General features: G+C 40.2%; 2 protein-coding genes across 9 annotated transcripts; both read right to left on the bottom strand.

Annotated features, from left to right (window-relative positions):
• Positions 1–1,577: 1,577 nt before the first annotated feature.
• slc30a9 (solute carrier family 30 member 9) lies at positions 1,578–12,626 on the bottom strand. Of its 6 annotated transcripts, none has more exons than XM_084550286.1 (18): positions 12,459–12,626; positions 11,593–11,773; positions 11,286–11,483; positions 10,540–10,587; positions 10,312–10,411; positions 9,893–9,985; positions 9,697–9,779; positions 8,920–8,978; positions 8,333–8,400; positions 7,211–7,369; positions 6,712–6,847; positions 6,595–6,634; positions 6,424–6,495; positions 5,053–5,160; positions 4,799–4,964; positions 4,292–4,421; positions 3,042–3,155; positions 1,578–2,909 (listed from the first exon to the last, which is right to left on the bottom strand). In XM_084550286.1, exons 2-18 carry the CDS (start codon positions 11,699–11,701, stop codon positions 2,865–2,867), a joined length of 1,728 nt encoding a protein of 575 aa, XP_084406412.1. In that variant the 5' UTR covers positions 11,702–11,773; positions 12,459–12,626; the 3' UTR covers positions 1,578–2,864. The 6 variants fall into 6 exon arrangements, 5 of the variants coding, with proteins under 5 accessions (XP_084406412.1, XP_084406409.1, XP_084406410.1 ...); XM_084550283.1 differs by having other exon boundaries at positions 11,593–11,742; XM_084550284.1 differs by having other exon boundaries at positions 11,593–11,807; positions 12,488–12,626.
• A 1,275-nt stretch (positions 12,627–13,901) lies between these two features.
• gsr (glutathione reductase) lies at positions 13,902–20,910 on the bottom strand. Of its 3 annotated transcripts, none has more exons than XM_084550093.1 (13): positions 20,582–20,910; positions 20,004–20,278; positions 19,400–19,426; positions 19,202–19,290; positions 18,082–18,151; positions 17,836–17,983; positions 17,667–17,721; positions 17,474–17,573; positions 17,132–17,386; positions 15,888–15,999; positions 15,233–15,364; positions 14,951–15,084; positions 13,902–14,555 (listed from the first exon to the last, which is right to left on the bottom strand). In XM_084550093.1, the coding sequence occupies exons 2-13, from the start codon at positions 20,256–20,258 to the stop codon at positions 14,406–14,408; spliced, it is 1,527 nt and encodes a 508-aa protein (XP_084406219.1). In that variant the 5' UTR covers positions 20,259–20,278; positions 20,582–20,910; the 3' UTR covers positions 13,902–14,405. The 3 variants fall into 3 exon arrangements, with proteins under 3 accessions (XP_084406219.1, XP_084406220.1, XP_084406221.1); XM_084550094.1 differs by having other exon boundaries at positions 20,004–20,175; XM_084550095.1 differs by lacking the exon at positions 20,582–20,910 and having other exon boundaries at positions 20,012–20,135.
• Positions 20,911–21,153: the final 243 nt, after the last annotated feature.

Genomic DNA, 21,153 nt, shown 5'->3' with positions numbered 1-21,153 from the left:
CGTGTGCTCCAGTTTTCTTTAACCTAAAGAAAAGCAATGCTCTTCAGTGACTGCATGAGCAACCAAGTTAAAAGAGAGGGGGTCGATCCACGCAGATCCTCGCCGTTTTGTGCTTTTTAACGGATGATGTCATTTGCTGGCTGCCATCCACGGGGTCAGGGGGAACGCAGCGCAGCTCTCTATGCTGTCATAGCCCTGTACAATGCTGCTTGAACATGATTAGACAAGGCAGCACTGTAAAGAGGCTAAAAGCGTAGAGCAGGGTGGTGGTGATGAGGAGGAGGATGCTGATCCGCCATGAAGACTTTCCTTGCCATCACTACCCGGTTTGTTCTCGACGCTCCTGCACCTGTGATTGAGACAGCAAGCAAATCGATCATTTAGAAAATAAACAGCAAACACGCGGTGCGTAAAAGCAAGGATATAAATGAGTTTCGTTTCTTTTGCATGGGTAATGGGAAGCGATTACACTGCCGCACAGCATCGCCATTTGTTTAATTCAATTCCGCGTTTAAGATTAATGGGGTTTGGGGTTTTGCAACCACAGGCTTGTGGTGATGGAGGGGAGGCTTCATGAAAATCTGAGACCCCAACTGTGCAGGTTTAGTGCGCCCCCATCTGTGGGCTGCTGGAGGTGGGAAAAAAATGGAGAATGGGGGAGAAAAAAAAAAAAACAGGATGCATCAAAAATATTACAAAAACACAGCTTCATTTTTGAAATCGCTAACAAAAAAAAATCTACATTTAAATGCAACTGAAAGCGGCGATGCGATGTGCAGAAGGCTGCGGAGGGACTGGAGATGTATGTGGTGATCTCCAGACGTGACAGACGCGTCTCGATGTTTCCTCTCTAATAATGAAACAAATCAGTCTGAGGGTTTCATTTCTTTAAAAAACAAAAATCAACGTGCACAAGCAAGACCCTTTCTTTCTCCGAAGAAGGGGAGACATGAACGGGGACAGGATGGGCAGTGGCAACAACTGAGTTGGGAATGGTATGACGAGACATGACACTGATATGCGCGCAACACCCAAAATGTGAAGACAACATTCAATGGTGGAGAAAAACCTGCAATGGTTCATCGTCCGCACTGTCTCCGCTCCCCGGGCTCGGTCGAAAAAACATTATTTCAGTCGAGTAGTCTAGCGTGGTCCGGCCGCGGTGCTGTGCGTAATGTTTTGAATGGTCGGTCAATGCGCAGACTGGTTGGAAATGACTGTTTTTATTGACGTCAGCGTACAGGCTAGTGCCCCCCTCTCTCATCCCCACAACTGCACCATCTAATGGACTCGGGTTTGCATTCCAGTCAACCATCTGAGCTCTAAACAAGAAACGGGCCTCAGATTTGAGAGAGGATGCTTTGAAAATGTGCCTTCTTATTGGATTGGATGCATTCATGTGCGTAAAAGTCTTCCAAAAACAAAAACAAAAAAATAAAAATGACTTCTTACCTGTCCAGAAAGAAACCCTGGAGCTGCTGCAAGAAGCTTTTGAGAAGTTGATGAAGCTCTACACATAATTAGACAGTATCCATGAGATGTGCAGACAAAATAAAAATAAAAATGAATAAGGCATCCAAGTCAATGAGAGAAAGCAAAATAATTTAATAAATTATTTCAAATTTATTCCAAGTCCTTCAGCTGTGGCAACATCGTTGTAACCAAAGGGGAAAATTTTCACCTTCAAAAACAAATATATATATATCCACCCTCTTAACAAAGATGAAATGGCTCGACCCACCTCCTGAAGCAGAATAAGATGTTGCAGTTGCGTGCTCACAGAATGAAAATTACACAGATTATACAGCAGAAACACAGAGCAGGAGATTATTCAGCACACGTCCTGTACAGGGTGACATCCCAGATGATTAGAACTACATTTTAGTTTAGACAGCTGGACACTGAATGGAGGGAGTCCATTGGTTTACACCGCTTATTTACACACAAGCTATCCTCCTTTATCTTTGGATCAATAAATTCATCTGCAGATCAACTGAAAACCTCACAATATGTTTGTTAAACTAAAATTTGGAGATCACCGTTTGTAGCTGGCAAAGAGAGAAGTGAAAGAGAAGAGATGCCCATTTCATGGCTTTGAAGTATCATCATTAATCTAAGTCTTCTGGCCTTGTGTAGAGATTATGTTGCCCACAACAGTATTTAGATTTTCACCTTGCCTTCATAATATCATGAGAACTTGAGTTAATGCAGTAATTACCCTGTTTTCTATTTTTTTTTGTGCAGATGCTCGTCATGTGCTAGTATATTTACTATCCACGACTCCAATTCTATTGAACACATGAAAATTGAATTTGCATATTTTGCCATTTTTCTGTAATAGCAATACAATCTATTCATCACCAGTTCTCGTCTTAATTAGAGAACCTGCCGCATCTTCTGTTTCTTTTTTTACATTAAAAGCAAAATCTAATATTGTCTAGGTATTAAAGAAAACGTACTGCTGAGGTTTCCTTTGCACTAATAACGGAAACATTATCACTGTGGTTCAAGCTTAAAGTACAAGTCTAGTAAACATCACTGGTCCTGTTCTTGATTTTGTTTCTGAAACAGAATGAACCGAATCCAGACACATTTATGGAGGAATGTGAGTTCAAACGACCACCAGGAGACTAACGATAGTCCTCAGCCACAAACACTCTCCTGTGAAAGTGGATCTCTGGCAGGCTCAAACATTGTATATTTTTCTGGACTATTCTACAGTAAGACTCGATGACTGGTTTGATTTATGGTGGTCAGAATGGGAGACAGATTGCAGAGGCAGGCTTGACCCTCCTTTCATCTTTTCTTCTTCTACCGTTCTTCTCTGTACAGCAGGATGGTTCCTCAGCAGAGTCCCATAAGTATTATAGTATCTCCAAGTCTACGTGACGAACCTCTGGGTTGCGTTGCTATGGGAGCATAAAACAGAGTTACAGACAAATCCAGTTTAAAATAAGTCCAAAAGACTTCTGATATGCAGATTAATTCAACAACATTCTAGGGAAATTGTAGCATCAACAAAAGTTTTTATATTTAAGTACCTTGAGCTCTTTCTCCAAGCGGTCTACCTCAGCTCCCAGTGTGTCAATGATGTTCTCCCCGTGTTTCAGCATGAAGTTCTCCAGCTCCTCAGGGGTCTTCACCTGCTGAATGTCCTGAAGAGAGCAACAAAAACACACAGTAAATAATCTTTATTGCTGGGGAACATTTCTTAACTCGATTATAACATGCTTCTCATAAGCAGAACAAAATGTAAGGAAAACAATGACAGTATAGGTTCAGAAAATAGGACAACCTAACACCGGCAAAAAGTGTTTAAGCAATGACATAAATGTGAATCCATAAAACAAACAAGCAAAATCTGTAAGAGCAAGAGTATGTCATAAGAGATCTGTCACAAATGCAGCCATTCATCTGCAGACACACCTGCCAGTAAAGACTCCTGTAAAAACTTAGAAAACTTAAAGCTCAGTTTGGATTCACAAACTGAAAGAGGCAGCGTGCCTAAAACATCCATGAAGCATATAAGAAAGTAAACGGTCCTAAGCTTATTGTTTTACCATTTTAAGGATGTATCAACTGGTTTTCATGTCTAACATGACTTGTGTTTTATTTTCAGAGAAACAAACAGTTGGGTGACTGGGTCGAATCCATGGAAGAACATTTGTGTGAATAAGCAGAACTTTCCTTGGTACACCCACAGCTGCAGGATTCAAGTGATCTCCATTTCACTTAATGTGCTCTCACTGATTTGTTGGTGTTCTGATTGGTCTGCTGACCACATACCAGAGAGCTCCTACCCCTTGCCAAATCCTGACTGCTTATCTTACTGTAGTGAGTTTAGATAAACTATAGCCCTGTGGGGGGCCATCCCCATGGAAACATCCTTGCTAACCTGGAGTCTTACTTAGCATTGAAACTGGTAAATATGATAACATTTACTGAGAGTGGAAAATACACAAGGGATGAATACTTTTTACAGGCACTGTATATGTGAATTATGGCATATTCTTAAATTCTAACTCTAAAAAAGGCATAAAGAAGCAAAATAAAAGTTGTAGAAAACATACAGCACATTAAAAGCGAAGTCTGTGTTTTTGCTGTTTACAACAAGGACCATCAGATTCTTAATGCATTTCTAATGGTCACAAAATGTTGTTTGTTTACAATCCATACAGCAGAACAAAAAGAGAGCGATGAGGTTTAAATTTACATCAAGCATGAATACTAAAATGAAAACATTGTTGAGGATACTTCTTGAATATGTATGTGAAATCATGAGGACACTCACATTGAGGATTTGGTCAATGTCTTGTTTTTCCAGATAAGACCGTGTCACCACTCGGCCGTCAAAGTCAACTTCCGCCTTGAAGCGAACTTTACTCAGTCCCATATCTGTGGCCTTCACGTCATGGATAGCCCTGCTCGTCACAAAAACAAAATGTTTCAGGAAATCTTTATATCCCTACACAAAAACAAAACCACACTCCAGGATACCACAGGAGATGTTACAGTTTACTACAAGTACTCAATGTGACAGTAAATATTTCTGTCTTGGATATTTATGTGACTGAGGCATTTATCCTGCTGCACAACTGGTCATGAGGACAGTTGCATGTCAAGTCCAGTAAATACCAAGTGTTCTATTTTAAGCCAGAGAGTTCTCTATTAACATTAGCAGAACTACCAAGCCTTTGTTAGACCAGTCAGACTGGCTCACATGAATGATTCAAGACCTGACATAAACAAGCACTGCTTTATGTTCTGCAGTCGTGGAGTTTTGTGTTCCTTTGCTGACCTTACAGCAGGGTCGTTCTCCAGAAACTCTGTAAGCTTCTGCACTTGCTCTGCCTGTATGGAGCGTCCCAGCAGAGCCTCTGTGTTTGTGTAGATGAGGAAGGCTGAGACGGCGCCAAGCAGCGTGCCCACGCCAAGAGAGCCCAAACTGTCATAATACGGGTTACCTGGGACAAGGGATAATAAATCAGTAAGGACAGAAAACATAAGAGAAGTTATTAATTGCACGACTTTGGGTAATTTATGTTTGTTTACCTGTGAGTGAGGTGAGCCCCATGCAGCCAGCAGCCAAGATGACACCTATCACAGCAGCAGCGTCCTCCAGCAGCACCACGTTGGTACTCGGGTCTCGACTCTGCATTACTGCAAGAAACAATGCAAGACCACATTATACAGATTTCTCCATTTCGTCCACCTGCTAAATACAATGGAATCCCATTATATGTGAGGTGATTAGCCTCTTCTACGGGTCTAAACACTGGGGATAGAATGATTCCTTTAAAAATACTGAGGAAACGACTTATAAAGGTATTCTGCTTAATGTGTTCCTTTAGGGTTGATTTATACATGACACTGTCTGGCGAAAACTCCAAAACTACAATAACTCTCTTAGTGAAAACAGTCTTCTGTCATATTTCTTGCAGATTTAACGCTCTCCAGTGAGGAGAACCACTTTGCAAACATTAAAAAAACTTCTACTGTGCTTTATATAAAGAAACACTTATCAGATCATTTTATTTGGCCTCTAAGTAAACAGCTGAGTTGGAATCACTGAGCAGAATGATTTCAGTCAGGTTGGAGAAATACTGTCCATGTAGACGTAGCCACTGTCTGGACACACTGATACCCTTCGTAGTCCAGAGTTGTGCTTTATCTACAAACTGATGGCGGGTGAATTCATTCTGCTCAGATCAAAACAAAAGCAATTTCTTGGTGTAATGTTTTATCATTCAGTACAGAGTATGAGGCTAAGTTTTAGGGCTGTCCTAGCTGGGATCTCAAGACCAGTAACGGGCCAATCTAAGCATTTTCTAAAACGATCAGATCGAGTTTCAGCCGAGCCCCTGGCCATGTTCCTGTAGTGTCAAAGCGTCTTCTTATTCTCTTTTAGCAGCAGTTGTGCGTGTCAAAGCTGCCAAAAATAGAAGAAGAAGAACCAAAATCACTTGACTAAACATGTCTGCATTGTGGAAGTACTGTGGAAGCCAATCAGATGGTTGTAAATGATGCAATGAGGTGGTTTGGTAGTAGGAGATTGTCATTCAGTACTAACAACTTGAATCACTACCTACATAAAAAAAAAAAAAAAAAAAACCTTACACGTTGAGTTTGTTGGAGCCAAAGAACAAGCTACTATCTCGACTCCACATTAGCTTTATAAGCCCAATTTGTTCAACTTAATACAGTCACATGGTGCACAGGGGGTCTAGGAGAAATTAAATTATCAGTATCGGACTGGGGGTCAAAAGATCTTGAACGGGACATCCTAAGTTTTTCAAAAACATTGTCTTGTGGACATTTTACCTGCAGTTTAAAGCAGAATCATAATAAGAACATGCTATGTGACTGATACAGATTCACTGTAGAACTAAATGTAAATGTCTTAATGATCCCTGCCATACAAACCGTATTCATAAAAAGACAGTCCTTGCAGTTGGGCGCTCCTCTTTATCTCATTGATGGCAACTAGTAAGGTGGCTGACAAAGAAAAACAAAAACAGATGTTTAAGTATAAACTGCAGAATCCTAGTATAAACATCTATTAACATGATCTATTTGTTCATTATTGTATCCTACCTCCTTCAGATACCAGGGAGCCTGCTAAAATGCAGTAAGCCTGCAACAGAGAAATGTGACATGTTAGAATTTTTTTAATCCTTTACATAGAATTTTATTACAGACAGAGAAACTCACCCATAGCAAAGATTCAATAGGCTGTGGGTGCAGTAATCCCATGATGCCATGGTACCAAGAGAGGCCTGCTCCCATCATAAATATACCCACGCCACTGATGAGGGAGGCGATGTAGCGCATGTTGGAGAAGCCATACCTAAAAAACACACAAGAGCTCCAATATAGCCAATATTCAGTACTGAGCCCCCAGTATTTTGTTAATACTATACACTTCAACCTGAAGATACTTTATGTTTTTCACAAAAGTATGTAGAATTTTGTCAAGCCTTATCCGAAAAGGGATGCTCTAGAAAAAGTATTTTTTTTTTTTTTTTTGGGGGGGGGGGGGGGGGGGGGGACATCAATACCAGTTTTGTCTGGTTTAGTCTGTGAAAATACAGGTCAAATTTCGACTCATTACTTCTACAGTTCGATACTGTAATGACTAGAACAGGTTGGGACAGATCTCAAAGTAACTGCACAACATTTTAGTAGTAGGACGTTAAGGTGTGGCGCTTACGGGTGCACGGCGTCCGGGTTCCGGACAGACTGGCTGATCCCCAGAGCGAGCAGGGCCTGATTGCAGGTGTCGGCCAGAGAGTGGATGGCTTCGGAGAACATGCTAGCTGATCCAGTGTAGACCCAGGCCAGGAGCTTGAAGACGAAATTCAGTCCATTGCTGAGAACGAAGAAAATAAGTAATTAGAGCGCTTAGAGAAAGTCCATCGTCTAAAACATAAACTTAATGTTTAACAATAGATGTGATTTAGAAGGTTTACAGATTTTATAAGGTCGCCTTATAAAAGCTTTTATATTAAATTTGGCGAGTGGTTAATTGTTCCAATTGAGTGAATACAAATAATGAAAGAAACCCTAACTTGTGATGGGGTTGTTACAATAATAGAAAGATGTATCAGTACAACACAATACAAACCACAGCCTCCAAAATTAAAACACAGTCGAATCAACAGCTCGCTCAGTTATTTAAAACAAATGCTAAATACCATAACCTTCATGATTTAGTGCAGGATTGTTATGTTAGAAAGCATTTGTTTTCACTAGTGTACCTAATGGACTTTCTAGTGATTTTATATGACTATTTAATTATTTAACTTTATTTTTATTAATAAGAAAAAGTGTAGAAATCCTTTATATTTAATATCCTGAAGCTTCTAAATCACAGGTTTTACACCTGGACTGGACCTCTCTTGCAATGAGCACTTGGCTTATCGAGTCCCGTGAGTCTTTGTGTATACTTCATGTGACTGCACATGTCCATTTAACACAATAACCCTAATCTAATAGGCTACAGGGCTGCATGTGACACAAAGTTCCCTCGCACTTCCTGTTAGAAACATCCACATTTTTCCTGGATGCTGCGGGATGACACTGTTTACATGCCGCATCTGTTAATGTCTTGGACAACCATGTTTATGTAGACCAGATTTTTTTTTTTTCAGGTTACACTCTTAATGCTTATTCACCATACTGTGTGTAGTAACTCTGCTGAGAACAGACTGTAGTTCCTCTCTCTAATCCAACACCTCCTACTGTGTATCCTACAGTCACGGAGTACAGGAAGACATTACAGCAAAACCACACAGCATTCAAAAACAAGAAGAAACTGCTAAAAAAAACTTACATACAAATGGCAACCATCACCACCTTCCCTGGCCCTTGTAGAAATGTTGTCCTCTTGCCTGATCGCGGCTTTAAGAAACATAGAAAGATATTAACAGGCTGCAGAAAGTTGAGTGGATGGAGGTGTTCTAGCATTCTCTAACCACATTGTGTTTGTTTCTGATAATATAAACATTAAGGGGAAATGCAGACAATAAATATAATACGGAAACGTTCTGCCTTGTAGTCTGTATTTACCGTATACAGTTATCTCACGAGGCATGTGGGAGAGAGTTGTTCTGGCAAAGCAAGCGAGCCGAGTATAGAATACACCACGACATACCAGACAAGTACAGAACAGTACAGTGACTGAAATAACATCAGCATCGTACAGTACAGAGAGAGGGACCGCATGAATGTCAACACATAATGACATTGTTATATCGATGCAGTGACCTCCTGCACCGTGGACAAAGGTCGAGCCAAAATGACTGTTGCTATTTGGGCAACTTGGGCATGGTGACAGGAAACGTCTACGTTACTTTCTCTTTCCCATTTAAAACACAATGTGGAGAGTTGATCAAATTATTGAGGGGAGGAAGTACTCACCTTGGTATTTCCCCAAAAGTCTTTGTATTCTTTCAACAGCTGCTGGTTCCGAAAAATATCTGGAGAGCAGCAGACCAAAGATGGAAATGGAATAATATGGTATCACTTAAAAGAAAACAATAAACAATATCATTCTAGAGTAAAAATGTAACTTTAACTCAGCTCTAAAATAAATATATAACAAAAATACTGGCGAACACTGAGATGATTGATGCCACTTTTATTTTGGATCAGTAAGTATGCAGCTTAGCATAATAAGCTCTATCCAAAGGTAAACAAATGTACAAGCCGACAAGCACCTCTGAAGCACGAAAAAAACAAAGTGTAAAAAAGGGTTAGGGTTTTGTTCTACTGAAGGTTAACCACTTAACTTCCTGAAGCCTCTACTTGTTGTCTGGAAACAGCTCAGCAACACCTTTCTTGTTTTTTTTGGCCTGGAAACCAGGCCTAAACACGGGCATTAATGAAATCCTAATGGCGTGATACCAGACTCTGATAGGAACAGAGTCTGGCTACATTTGGCTAACACTTTTGTTTTGCATTGGTCGAGATGTGCTGTGCTAATTCGTGAACGTAAGAAGTAAGAATTTCTAGTCCTTGTGCAATGTCTAGTGATCTGACAGCCACCTTCAGCTTTATATTTAAAAGTACAATCAAGCTTCTCATCAAAGTCTCCATTAGAAATTGATTTAAAAAGTCGTAAATGTTGTGCTTTCTTACACTATTACTACATGCTCAGAGAGCCCCAAATACAGGCCATGGAAGACAAAAACCTACTTTCTTGGTACTCTCTCTCCACTTCTTTTCTGAGTTTTCTCTCTCGGGCCAGAGCTTCATGGCTTCCCCACACATCTAGTGCTCTAAGAGTCACAGAGAAAAATAACTGCATCAACTGAAAATTGTGGTTTGACTAATATTTTGTGACTAGACATATAATGCAGTGTTCAAATCTCTTGAAATGTTTAACACTAACTTTGCCTCCACATCTGACCGCAAGAACACAGTGAAAGCCTCTGTGTCGTCGTGGGGGCTGCGCCTTCTGATCTTCCGGAGTTGCTCCAAATCGCTGTGAACACATGAGGGAAGAGGTTAAGACGTACACTCAGATTAGACCTGCGTTTAATGATGGTAGGCAGTCTCGTATTAGCTAATTACAACAGCATGCTTACTTATTAACCCAAAGGAATTTGTGCAGTGGCAGTGGTCTGAAAGGATCTGTGTTAGCTCTCAACAGACGGATGCCTCTCGGCCGCTGGTGTTCCTGTATATCCATCCATCCATTATCTATAACCACTTATCCTGTAGAGGCTTGTGGATCACTGGAGCCTATCCCAGGAGTCATTGGGCTGTTTATGTATATATTAAATAAATAAAATAAAATAAAAATTGTACCTTGGTTTGAGGCAGAACTCATTCATAGCTCTGACTGCAGTGATAAAGTTGTTCTGAGTGTATTTGGCTCCATATTCCCTTTTCTTCAGGACAGCCCGGACTACAAGTGACAACAGAAGGACATGTAAACATGTTGATGATACTAAAAACATAAAACAAAAAAAAAGAGGAAAGAAGACTCATGTAAGAACTGCTTAAAGTGGAGTACAAGCAAACGTTGCTCCTTACCCTTTACTTGAATCGTCTCTGCTTTAGTCAGACCCAGGGGTGTCGAACCTACAAGAGCAAAAATGTGATATTTGTTAGCCAAATTCTTCAGATGAAGGCTTTTTCTACAAATATTAACTTATCAGAACCATTTCCTGCGGTTGTGTTGACAGATAACAAACAAATACGTGGAAGATTTCAGCCCTATTTGCACAGGATTAGTACGACTGTACTGATTCACAAATTACCTGACAGTGTGTAGCCTAAATCAGCTCCACCTTTACCAGTGTGATGAACACATTCATGAATCAATAAATAAAATCCAATTCATCATAATATGCTGCCATGCATGTCACCCAGATTTTGCTCTTCAGATGACTTTTTCTGGGAATGGGTCACCATGCTGAATTTAAACCCAAATGGCTGTCCAAACTTTCAATTATAATTGCCAATGCATATTCTGTAATTATTATTAAAGCCTTGAAGGAAACAAAAACTCCTCGGAAAATAACCCCACCCCAAATCACAGTAATATCACAGGACTTCTGTGTTTAGAGAAATATTGTGAGTAATGCTGTGTAAGTTTGACTTTACTAATTCTGGACATGGCAAATTTGCATGGGATTAAGATCGCAGACAACCTCTGTAATTTTTACAACATGGGTTTACAAGTAATATTAGTCCTGTGAAAATAGGGCTTTTAAAATAGGAAATTTTACAGTATACATTACAATGCCACACAAAATGCAAATACACTGTTTGTTTACCTAATGCAGCCGGAGTGACTTTTGTAGCACCAGACAGGACCTTTTCTGCAGTGGGAGCATCGCCTGATGGTGGCTTGGGAGAACCACCTTTACTGTTGCCAGAGGTAGAGTAGTAGTGGACCTTGCCCATCCCCAGAGACACTACGCGGCAGTCCGGAAGGCTGAACCACAAGCTGTGAATGCCTCCACTCTGAAAGCCTGTGTAAAATGTGTAATAATAGTTAGCATTTCCCTTATAGGCTAAAAGAGTAATCTGAGCAGAACTAATCGCCGCGGCTAATGTTTGGTACCAGTCCTGAATGCTCACCATAGCACAGCTGGGGCAACCTCGGGGACCGCTGACACAGGGACCCCCTGTGCTGCAAGGACACCCTGCAGAAGACATGCCATGGTCTGTGGGCCAGGCTGGGGAACATCCTCGCTGGAGCGGGGCTCGGTACTGAAGTGCAGGAAGTTGCTGTGCAGAGTCGGAGACAGCCCGGTCACTGCTATGTTAGCAGTCCCGCGTGTCAATTTAGCCCACTTCACACAGATTAACGCGAACACATCGCCTCTAAAATACAGACTGTAGCAAGCAGCAATGTTGGCGTGGCTACAAATACACCCACATGTTTAACACAGATGACATGTGTGTCAAACTGAATAATTATTAATTGACTTCTCAACTACACAAGTTGGTTGTTTCAACTTCTGACTAGCCACTGTAAACCCGATGCAGTAATATTTCCAACAAAGGTTCAAAAAAATTTTTTTGAGAAGACGTTTCACCACTCATCCGAGTAGCTTCTTCAGTTCTTCAGAACTGACCTGGATGACTGAGAACCTTCACAGACTGATGCAATGTGTTAATATTTTTTGTACATAACATATTTGTCTGCCGTATTCTATTTTTTTGTATCTTTTTGCATCTTGCACTGTTGTTTCCTGCCGCTGAAAAAACACTAATTTCCCCACGGGGATGAATAATGTCCCATCTTATCTTATCTTATCTTAACTAGTGCCTCTGCCGGCCGGCTGGCTAACCCTCCTGTGTTGCTGCTACGAGCCTTACACTTAGCTTACATAGCTAACTAGCACAGTAAGCTAACATCGCTAGTCTCCGTAAGTAACAAGTGCTGAATAACATCTTTATTTAGACCCAAAACAACTGCAACTTAACTAGTGAGTACGCACCACGTCAGGATAGTCGGGAAGGACAGTACCTTTCTATGGCGTTTGTTGTTTCGTATTATCTGTGTCCATTTTGAGAATCTATGGCCAGACTGACAGTAACGCCGCTGTGTACTTACGCTAAAGCGCTACAAACAAACACGTGACCTGTGACGTATACTGACGTTGACGTAATCTCGTGAGAGCGAACGGTTTTAAATCAACATGTATCGCGATATTTTGTGAACTGCAGCGTAAACAAGGTCATCGGGTTCCAGTCAGTCTTCTTCATACTGTTAAACAGTTAAAAAGGAAACCTTAAAACATAAAATTATTTAAAAATTATACTTCAATCACTGTAATCTGTTTATATATTCTTTAAAAGTAATAAATAAATAAAAATGTATAATGTAATAGAAGTATTCATATTATAGAATAACATGTTATGGAAGATAGTTTACCAAAAAAATATAATATTTATAATGTAGCATTATTTTTGTCCTCTATTACCTATATTCCCAAATAGGAATCCCCCTTTTGAATAGAAATCTGCCAATTTATGATAGACTATTGATTAAAAGCAAATGGGAGACAGACCTAGGTTGTAATTATGAAGATGCCGACTGGCAAAACACATTGGAAAGATCCAAAACTGTACTGATCTCCACTAAACATAGACAAATACAATTTAATATCTTCCACAGAACCTATCTCACTCCACAGATTACTTAGATCAATGGGAATGTCTCTTCCATGTGCCAAAGGTGTAAGGTGAATAAAACAAACTTGCTCCATATGATCTGGACTTGTCCTTAGACAACTTTTGGAAGTTTGTTATAGTCACTGTTTCAGACATCATAGAGACCGTAATTCCAGCACAGCTGGGAAAAAAATGTACTGTTGAATCATCTATATAATATGAATTGATTATTTGTTGTTTTATTGCTGTAAGGGGTAGAAAAGTACATTTTAGTCTAATTAGGTTTCATCAATGATTATGCATCATATTTTTATAAGGTCACGTTTAGTTTAGGAACCATACACAGTAAAATATCTCTCTAGAGAGAGGAAATGAAAGTAAACCTTAAATTTCACTTAAGCAATAAGAAATGTAGTTACTTATGGCCACTTCTTTGTTCTGAAAGTGCAAACCGCACTGATGCCTCTGGACAAAGAGTACCTGTAGTATTTTAGTTCTCTTTTTAATCACTGCAGGCCAATAATGCAATCTGCCGAGAGTTGTTTAATTGCAACATTGTTATCACACTTTTTTCTCGGCAGAAGTCTCTCTCTTAAGTATGAGCAGGAATACAACTCCCTCAGTCCAAATAAGATAAATACCTTGTTCATTTCACTGCTGGGCTCAGTGGTGAGCACACACAGGGATGGGCACTTTAAAGTATTACAACACAGTACCAAAACACAAGACCAAGGGGCTTAGTCATAAAATAAGCAAAGAACAAACACTTAAGAAAAATGCAGGTTTACTGGATCTTTAGAACAATACAGTAGATATATTTCATGACCTTGTATTGGTAGTAAATAGGCGCTTTAAGGAGCAGCAGTGTTTGTAGTATTCATGTGACAAATGACTGACAAATCAAACACATACACTAGGAGAGAGGTCTTTTGACTTCCCATGCAATCACCTGACAACAATACCTGCAGATCATCACTTCCATTTCACAATTATTAAAATGGAATCAAGAGTATTCAATTAATAATCAAGACCCACAGTACACTTTAAGGAGGCCATAACTCGGTCTTGGTCCATTTAGGAAAAAATTAGAAAAAAGTGAAACACTGCGCACAAATAAGGTCACTTAAATGAGAAAAAATGGAAGCATGTAGGTAGTTTTATAAGCAAGTCGTCAAGTTGATGCGTGAGTATGGAGGAATGACTCTGTCCTGGTATGCTCATCTGGGCTGTTGGTAGTATAGGGAAGCAAAGGAAGGATGTTTGCGGTTGCATTAGCGCATCGTGACAAACTCCTCGGATGAGGTGGGGTGGATGGCAACAGTCTTGTCAAAGTCTGCTTTGGTAGCACCCATTTTGATGGCCACGGCAAATCCCTGCAGCATCTCATCACAGCCCAGGCCCTGCATGTGCAGGCCCACCACCTGAAGAAAAGAGACAATTCAGATTTTAAAAATAACCGCAACAGTTTGTGTACACAAGAGTCAAATATAGAGACGCTGTCAAAACTCATAAAACCTGTTAGTTGAGCCCTGAAAGGGCAGCTTCTTGTATTGGAATTAAGGGTATTAAAATGATTGTATACAACATAGTAGGAGTAGGAGGTATACTGTATCCCAGGCTAGAAAAATGTGAGTAACACATCTGTACTAAAAATGTGATGCATCCTGAACTTATAAGCTTCTGTTTCTATGATTATGATGGATTTCTCCTTGCTTAAAGGGTACCATATAGTGAGTCTGAACATAAGTGTTTGAAAAAATGCTGTCATCTATTGATGTCTTAGCTCAATCTGTTTTGGAGAAGAGACGGCTCCTACCCTCTCTTCCTTGCCCACACACACTAGCTTCATGATGCACTGACTCTTCCTGCTGGTGATGGCGTGATACATTGGAGTAAAAGAAGTCTTGTAGATCTTCACATTCTCCTTTCCTCTGGATTTAATGGCCTCCTCTGTGATATGAACAAATGCAAAAAAGCATAGGAATTATTATAGATGAACATTTTATCCAGATTAGTTTACTTGCAAACTGAGGTGTAAATGTAAATTTCCAACTTTTCTGACTTAAACTCGTAACATATTAGTTAAGAGCGTACTCACCCTCTGTGAGGCCCACAGTACCGATGGGTGGGTGGCTGAACACCACTGTGGGGATGCAGGAGTAGTCCAACTTGGAGTCCTTCTTGCCCTCAAACAGTCTGTGTGCCAGTTTTCTGCCTGCAGCGATGGCAACTGCCATAACATACAACAATACCAGTGTGTAAGTGTGCCATGGAGCAATAAATGGCCTGTGGAAACATGTCTGATGCTTGCAAATGATTAAATGCTTCCTACTAAAACTGGAAAATCAGGTGCACTGTTGATGATTTGTGGAGATATCTACCAACTTCCTTCCCTTTTCAGTGCAATTATTTGGAGTCATCTGTATTTAAATCCATTTTGTCAATTATATATTTTAATAAACATGAAATAAACACTAATAAAGGAGATCTCATCCATCTACACAAAGTGACCTAAAGTTTCAAGTCTAACAAGATCTCTAAAAAATGTCCCCTGTAAAGACACCAATAAACTCTGTTTACTGTACAGACATCGTAATGGCATGAAAACCAATCTGGAGACACTAATCAAAATAGCAGAATGCAATTAAAGTCTTTTTTTCTCAAATTTTTTTAAGACCATCGGCCTTCAAACACCTGTACTGGCTAATCTGTACATTGACACATTGACTTGTGTTATTAGCACTGCTTCCTACCAGGTGTGAGAAGAGCTTTGCCGCAAACATCTCCCACAGCGTAGATCCCCGGTCGACTAGTGTTCTGAAACTCATCCACAATGATATGGCCTCTTTCATCCGTATCCACACCCTGACAAACACACGGAGAGAAAAGCCAACAACTAGTTACTATAAATTAGCAAATTTTCAAGAACAAAAAGTATTGTGGAGAAACACAGCTGGGGGGGGGGGGGGGGGGAGGTCTTCGAGGAATGATACACTGCTGTTTCAAATTTGTTTTCGTCTCCAACAAGAGACTACAGTGAGTCACTGTACCTGTGGAGGATTAAATGTAAACCAGTATACACAGAACAGAGGCAGCTGCTGTTCACAGTGTTCACGTTAGACAGGTTCGTGGTTAAACTGCTGCTTTGATAAATCATTCATATTCTCCTTCATGCAACAGATAAGTCCGCAACCAAATCAGAGATGGTGGTGTTAATAGTTACACAGTGATGTGAATTTACTTTAATAGTCAATCGCTACTAGTCTCCTAGTTCTGTTGATGGACCACAAATAGTGCAAGGAAGGCTTTGGCCTGTCCCAGACTTCACTGCCCCTTTAATCTGTCATTAATGGGCCTGTTAACCCAGAGGCAACAAGACCTACACCTGTGCCAGAACTTCACTCGTCACCTGTAACAAAAAACATGTTAGATGTCCAGATTATCACTAATCATTGCCTTAAGACCCAGTTCATGGCTTTCATTCGATATTGTATTAATGGGTGCAGTTCTTGTGCAAACTTGTTTTTGTGCTGCCATTTGAAAGGATAGGTTTCATGTGTCCTTAAGAATCCAAAGTACAGAGTGATCTCCCATAATCTTCAGGAACAGTTAAGCAGGTGGGATGAGGGGTGACACAGGGAGCACTGAACAAAGCCAAACACTAATTAATTCCCTTTGTAGACAGACAGTAGTAATAAGCTCTCTCTACTGCACTGTAACATGTATTCTGAACTCTGTAGCCGCAAAATTCATTCACTTTTCACAACTGCTTCCTCTAGAGAGTCACGGGGTGCAGTGGCTGAGAGGTAGGGTAGACACTGGACAGGTCGCCAGTCTATGACAGGGTTAACACAAGGAGATAAACAACCATTCACCATTCAAAAAATGACATCCCTCAATATGGACAGTAATATCTACAGTATGTAGAGTCGTATTTTTCCAGCGTGCAAACATGTTATTACCTCTGCATCACAACTTTTCATGAACAGACTCTTACCATCTCTCCAATGTTCAGTCCAGCTGTGTTGGGCTGTCTGCCGATTGCCCAGAGAAGGCAGTCCACTTCCTGGATGGTACTGATCTTCTCCTCCTCGTTCTTCTTCTCTGGATCTTTGGTGATGAGTGTCACCTCCAGGCCTCTGTCTGTTTTACTCACAGACTTCACCTGAGAGTTCTTCCACAAATCTATACCGGAGTTTTGAAGTTCTTTGGTGCAGTTTGAGCTGATGAAGGCGTCAAAGTTCCTCAAAACCTACAAAGTGAATATAACTCTGTGACTGTGTGGTTAATGAAGAATGGAGTCTATGGTTTGTGTTCTGATTTTGTGTTTTTTTCTTACTCCTGTCTGTCGAATAATCAGGGACGTTTTTGACCCAAGAGTGGAAAGAATGCCAGCCATCTCCACTGCAATATAACCTGCACCCACAATCACACTGCGTCTGTCAGGAAGACAAAGCTTTTAGCTACAGATACAATTGTTTCTGACAGGAATGAATAAAGATTACTAATTAATAGGTTGACTGATAACTTACTTTGGCAGGGTTTCAAGTTCAAAAAAGCCATCACTGGTAATGCCCAGACTTGCCCCTGAAATTATCAATCAACAAACACAAGTAGTATTATTTGATGTATCTGATTTATCGATGAAATAAAACAGTTCAAGCACAACAGAGTGTAAACTGAAACCAAAGTGTGTCTGACCTGGAACTTCAGTGTCACTCAGGACAGAAGGCTGCCCTCCAGTGGCAATGAGAATGTGAGGTGCCGTGTACTTCCGCCCGTTGACCTCCACAGTGGGTTCGCGATCATTTGTAAACCTGGCGTGACCTTGAATGGACTGAATTTTAGCCTAAAAATGGAGCAGACAAAGAGAACAATCACATTATTTCTTGCTAATGTAATCTGTGAAACACTGACAGAATAAACATGACATCAATTTGAACTCACCCTGTCAAGATTGTTGCGATAAATGCGGTTTAGGTGACTAACATATGTATCTCTTTTGGCCTTGAGAGTTCTGCAAACACAGAGAATTATACAGGCAGCATAAGCATTTATTGTCTTGTAATACTCCAGTTTCAATTGTTAGTCTACATTGAGGGCACTAATTTATCCTTTAATATTTCACTGTAACATGTGATTTATATTTGCACTTTGTGGAACTGCACTTACTTTCCAAAAAATTAGGTACGCCAGTGAAAATGAAAGCATTTTAATTTAACAGTCCTGGTTATAATGTTCAGTTAATGTTGAAACTGTGTAAAGAAGGTAGAGGTTGAACTGTATGATTATTTTGGAGGATGTAGATGCTGTTGAACCGGATTGAATAAAGTGTTTCTGCTGTTTAGTCAAGGCCACTGACTAAAATGGGGTTGTCAAAATAACAGAAACATGTGTCAATACAATAAAATACAATTCAATCGTGCTACATACTTGAATCAACAGCTCTCTGTTACTTACTTCTGTTATGTCAGAATACATTTGTTTTCGCTAGTGTACCTAATGAACTGGCAAGTGTATATAGTCATAATATAAGAGGAAAACAAATAAACAAGAAAACAAACAATTGATTTTGACAGTTTCAAAAAACTGAAACATTAAAAGCACTTCTCCATATTTTCTATTAAAATATCACTGATATCTGTATTGTTTAGGCTCAGTCTACATATTCTGGACAAATATCCAAAAAACGTTAAAGAAAGCCAAGTGGACTCTACAAGTCCAGTTCTACCATGACCTGGATGACTGAGAAGCTTCACAGACATTCTGGACAAATGTTTGCAGGCACTCCTTAAAAGCTGCTGTGCCCGCATGTTAGTATTTTGTATCCTTGACTTCCTCGTGTGGCGCTTAGCCAGTCCTTCCAGAAGCTTATCTTTAACGGTTATCTAGACTCATTTATGTTGTGCACAAAAGGAAGTAGGCCAAACTGAAGAAACAAAAAAGCAACAGTCCGAGAAGTTGTGCTATGAAATCAATGCCGCTTAGTTTCAGGAAGTGCCGTAACAGCTCAACGTAGTTGCACAAAAAAAAACAAAAAAACAAAGGGAACCAACAGATGACTTACTCCCAACTGAAACGAACATTTTCAACATCGAAGCCATAATCGTTGTGATCGTGTAGATACTCAGCATGAACTGCTGCGTTCCACATAACCTGTAAACAAATGAAAAAGACACTGGGTTTGGGTGTCTTGGCGGTTTTTGTGAAGTATTGTAGCTCCAAGATACGCTGTATTACAAGAAGAATGAAAAGAAAACTGTACCTTCTTAGGGACACAGCCAACATTGACCTGAAGAACACGGACAGAGAAAAAAATGAATTCAATGTTTGCACATGTTAATTATTCAATATTATATAATATTATTCAATTCACACTTTTGATAATTTCATATAAATTTTGATAAAGGTTTTCAGATTGTCACCATGAAATAAATGAAGAACCGCAGGAAGTTAATAAATGATAATATAAATATATCAAAGTATAATTGGCAGACAAATGTTGGCTAAGATACTCTGCAAATAAAAAGATGCAAATCAATACATTAATTGCATGAACACAATTATATTTCAATAGATCTGCAATAGATATTCGCGGACAAACAATTTCAAATTGAAGCGTTTGCTAATATGTTTTGATTAAGTGGTCGTGTGTACTTTAAAGATAAGATTCCGTTAGCTTCGTGGCTAGAGGAGGACTTCCAACAGACCCAGTGTTTGTCATACGCACAAAAACTTTCCACAAAAGAAGTCCGGAGGCTTCGCAGTGAACCTGGCAACTAACGCGCGTGTGTGTGTAAAAGCTGCAGAGGTAACAGCAAAGTGTCTACAGTCGGGGTAGATAGCAGTATTTTCTTATTTTTACTCACGCAGGTACCTCCGAGTTTGTGACTCTCGATCACGGCGGTAGCTGCTCCGAGCTCCGACGCCCTGCGAGCCCCGGCAAGACCTCCAGACCCGCCGCCGACCACCAGAAAGTCAAACCGGGTTGTGTCTGCTGCCGCCGGGTCCGAGGCCATGCTGCGACTGATGAGTCCGTGTCTGGGAAAAGACGAGAAAAGTTTCTTTCTGAGGGTGAACCAGCGAGGTGCTTGCGTCCGGGTTAGCTGGATTGATATTGCCATAACCAGGAAGCTCGCGGGTGCTATGTGGTAGACAAACAGGGAATGGGAGGGTCAAGTGAAAGCCACTGCTGTGTCATTATGAATTGCAACAATGGTGTGCAAATCCCAGAAACAGTTTTCACAATAGTCATGGTGATCCTCACATGAGCAACAGTAGGGTGGTTACAAAAACAGGTGGAAATCAGAGCATATTTTGCAAATTTGATAAAGATAATTAAAGATAATTTCAGGCATTTGCGAATATATATCAAAATAATAAAAACAAGAAAGAATCATGGTAATATTTAGTCATTTGTTGACATAAACATAGGTTTATTACTAACCTTAATGCCTTTGACACTGACGTAGTAGGAAGCAGTCTGCAGATTCTTACAAACAGCATGTTTTCGTTTGTTTTAAGGCATTTTAATCAAACCACGTCCACAGCATATGTCCTTGTTTATGTCCCTCTGCGGTCACTCTCAACCACCACAGCCGCCAGCAGTCTGACTTTATCACAACTACAGACTGTAGATCACAACACGTACAAAAGCCACTAATCACTTCCTGTGTCACTGGTTAAGCTCACGGCCACATATCATCGTTACATAAACTGATGCGATAAAAGAAATCTACTGTCATGTTCAAACGGTTCAAACGCATTTAAGCGCGATTTAATTAGAAATCTGGCCCCGGTATGGTTTTATTCAAATTCATCTTATGGTGGGAGTTATCATATTTTATGAGAGGCGTGCATATCCCCAAAGCGTTACGCTGTTTCTGTAGCGGATTTGAACTCTAACGTAAATCTACACAGTCAATCTACGACATTTGCGTTCGCACGTTGCGCTCAGTTTCTTCAGTTGTCAAGAAAAAAAAGAAGACATTTACACTTCCGGTCAGAACTTTAAAATAA

Source organism: Chelon labrosus (assembly GCF_963514085.1).
Source record: "Chelon labrosus genome assembly, chromosome: 8".
Taxonomy (NCBI): Eukaryota; Metazoa; Chordata; class Actinopteri; order Mugiliformes; family Mugilidae; genus Chelon; species Chelon labrosus.
The sequence above is the reverse complement of the archived record's forward strand: the minus strand, read 5'-3'. Positions and strand labels throughout refer to the sequence as shown.

Coding starts and splice junctions, on each gene's coding strand:
- slc30a9 (XM_084550286.1), bottom strand. CDS start 11,701: ATGTTCCCCAGCCTGGCCCACAGACCATGGCATGTCTTCTGCAGGGTG. Junction 8,979..9,696: donor GGAGAGAGAGTACCAAGAAA/GTAGGTTTTTGT, acceptor GCTGCTCTCCAG/ATATTTTTCGGAACCAGCAG. Junction 2,910..3,041: donor GCTTGGAGAAAGAGCTCAAG/GTACTTAAATAT, acceptor ATGCTCCCATAG/CAACGCAACCCAGAGGTTCG.
- gsr (XM_084550093.1), bottom strand. CDS start 20,258: ATGGCAATATCAATCCAGCTAACCCGGACGCAAGCACCTCGCTGGTTC. Junction 19,427..20,003: donor ACAAACTCGGAGGTACCTGC/GTGAGTAAAAAT, acceptor CGTGTTCTTCAG/GTCAATGTTGGCTGTGTCCC. Junction 17,722..17,835: donor GAGTGACACTGAAGTTCCAG/GTCAGACACACT, acceptor TGATAATTTCAG/GGGCAAGTCTGGGCATTACC.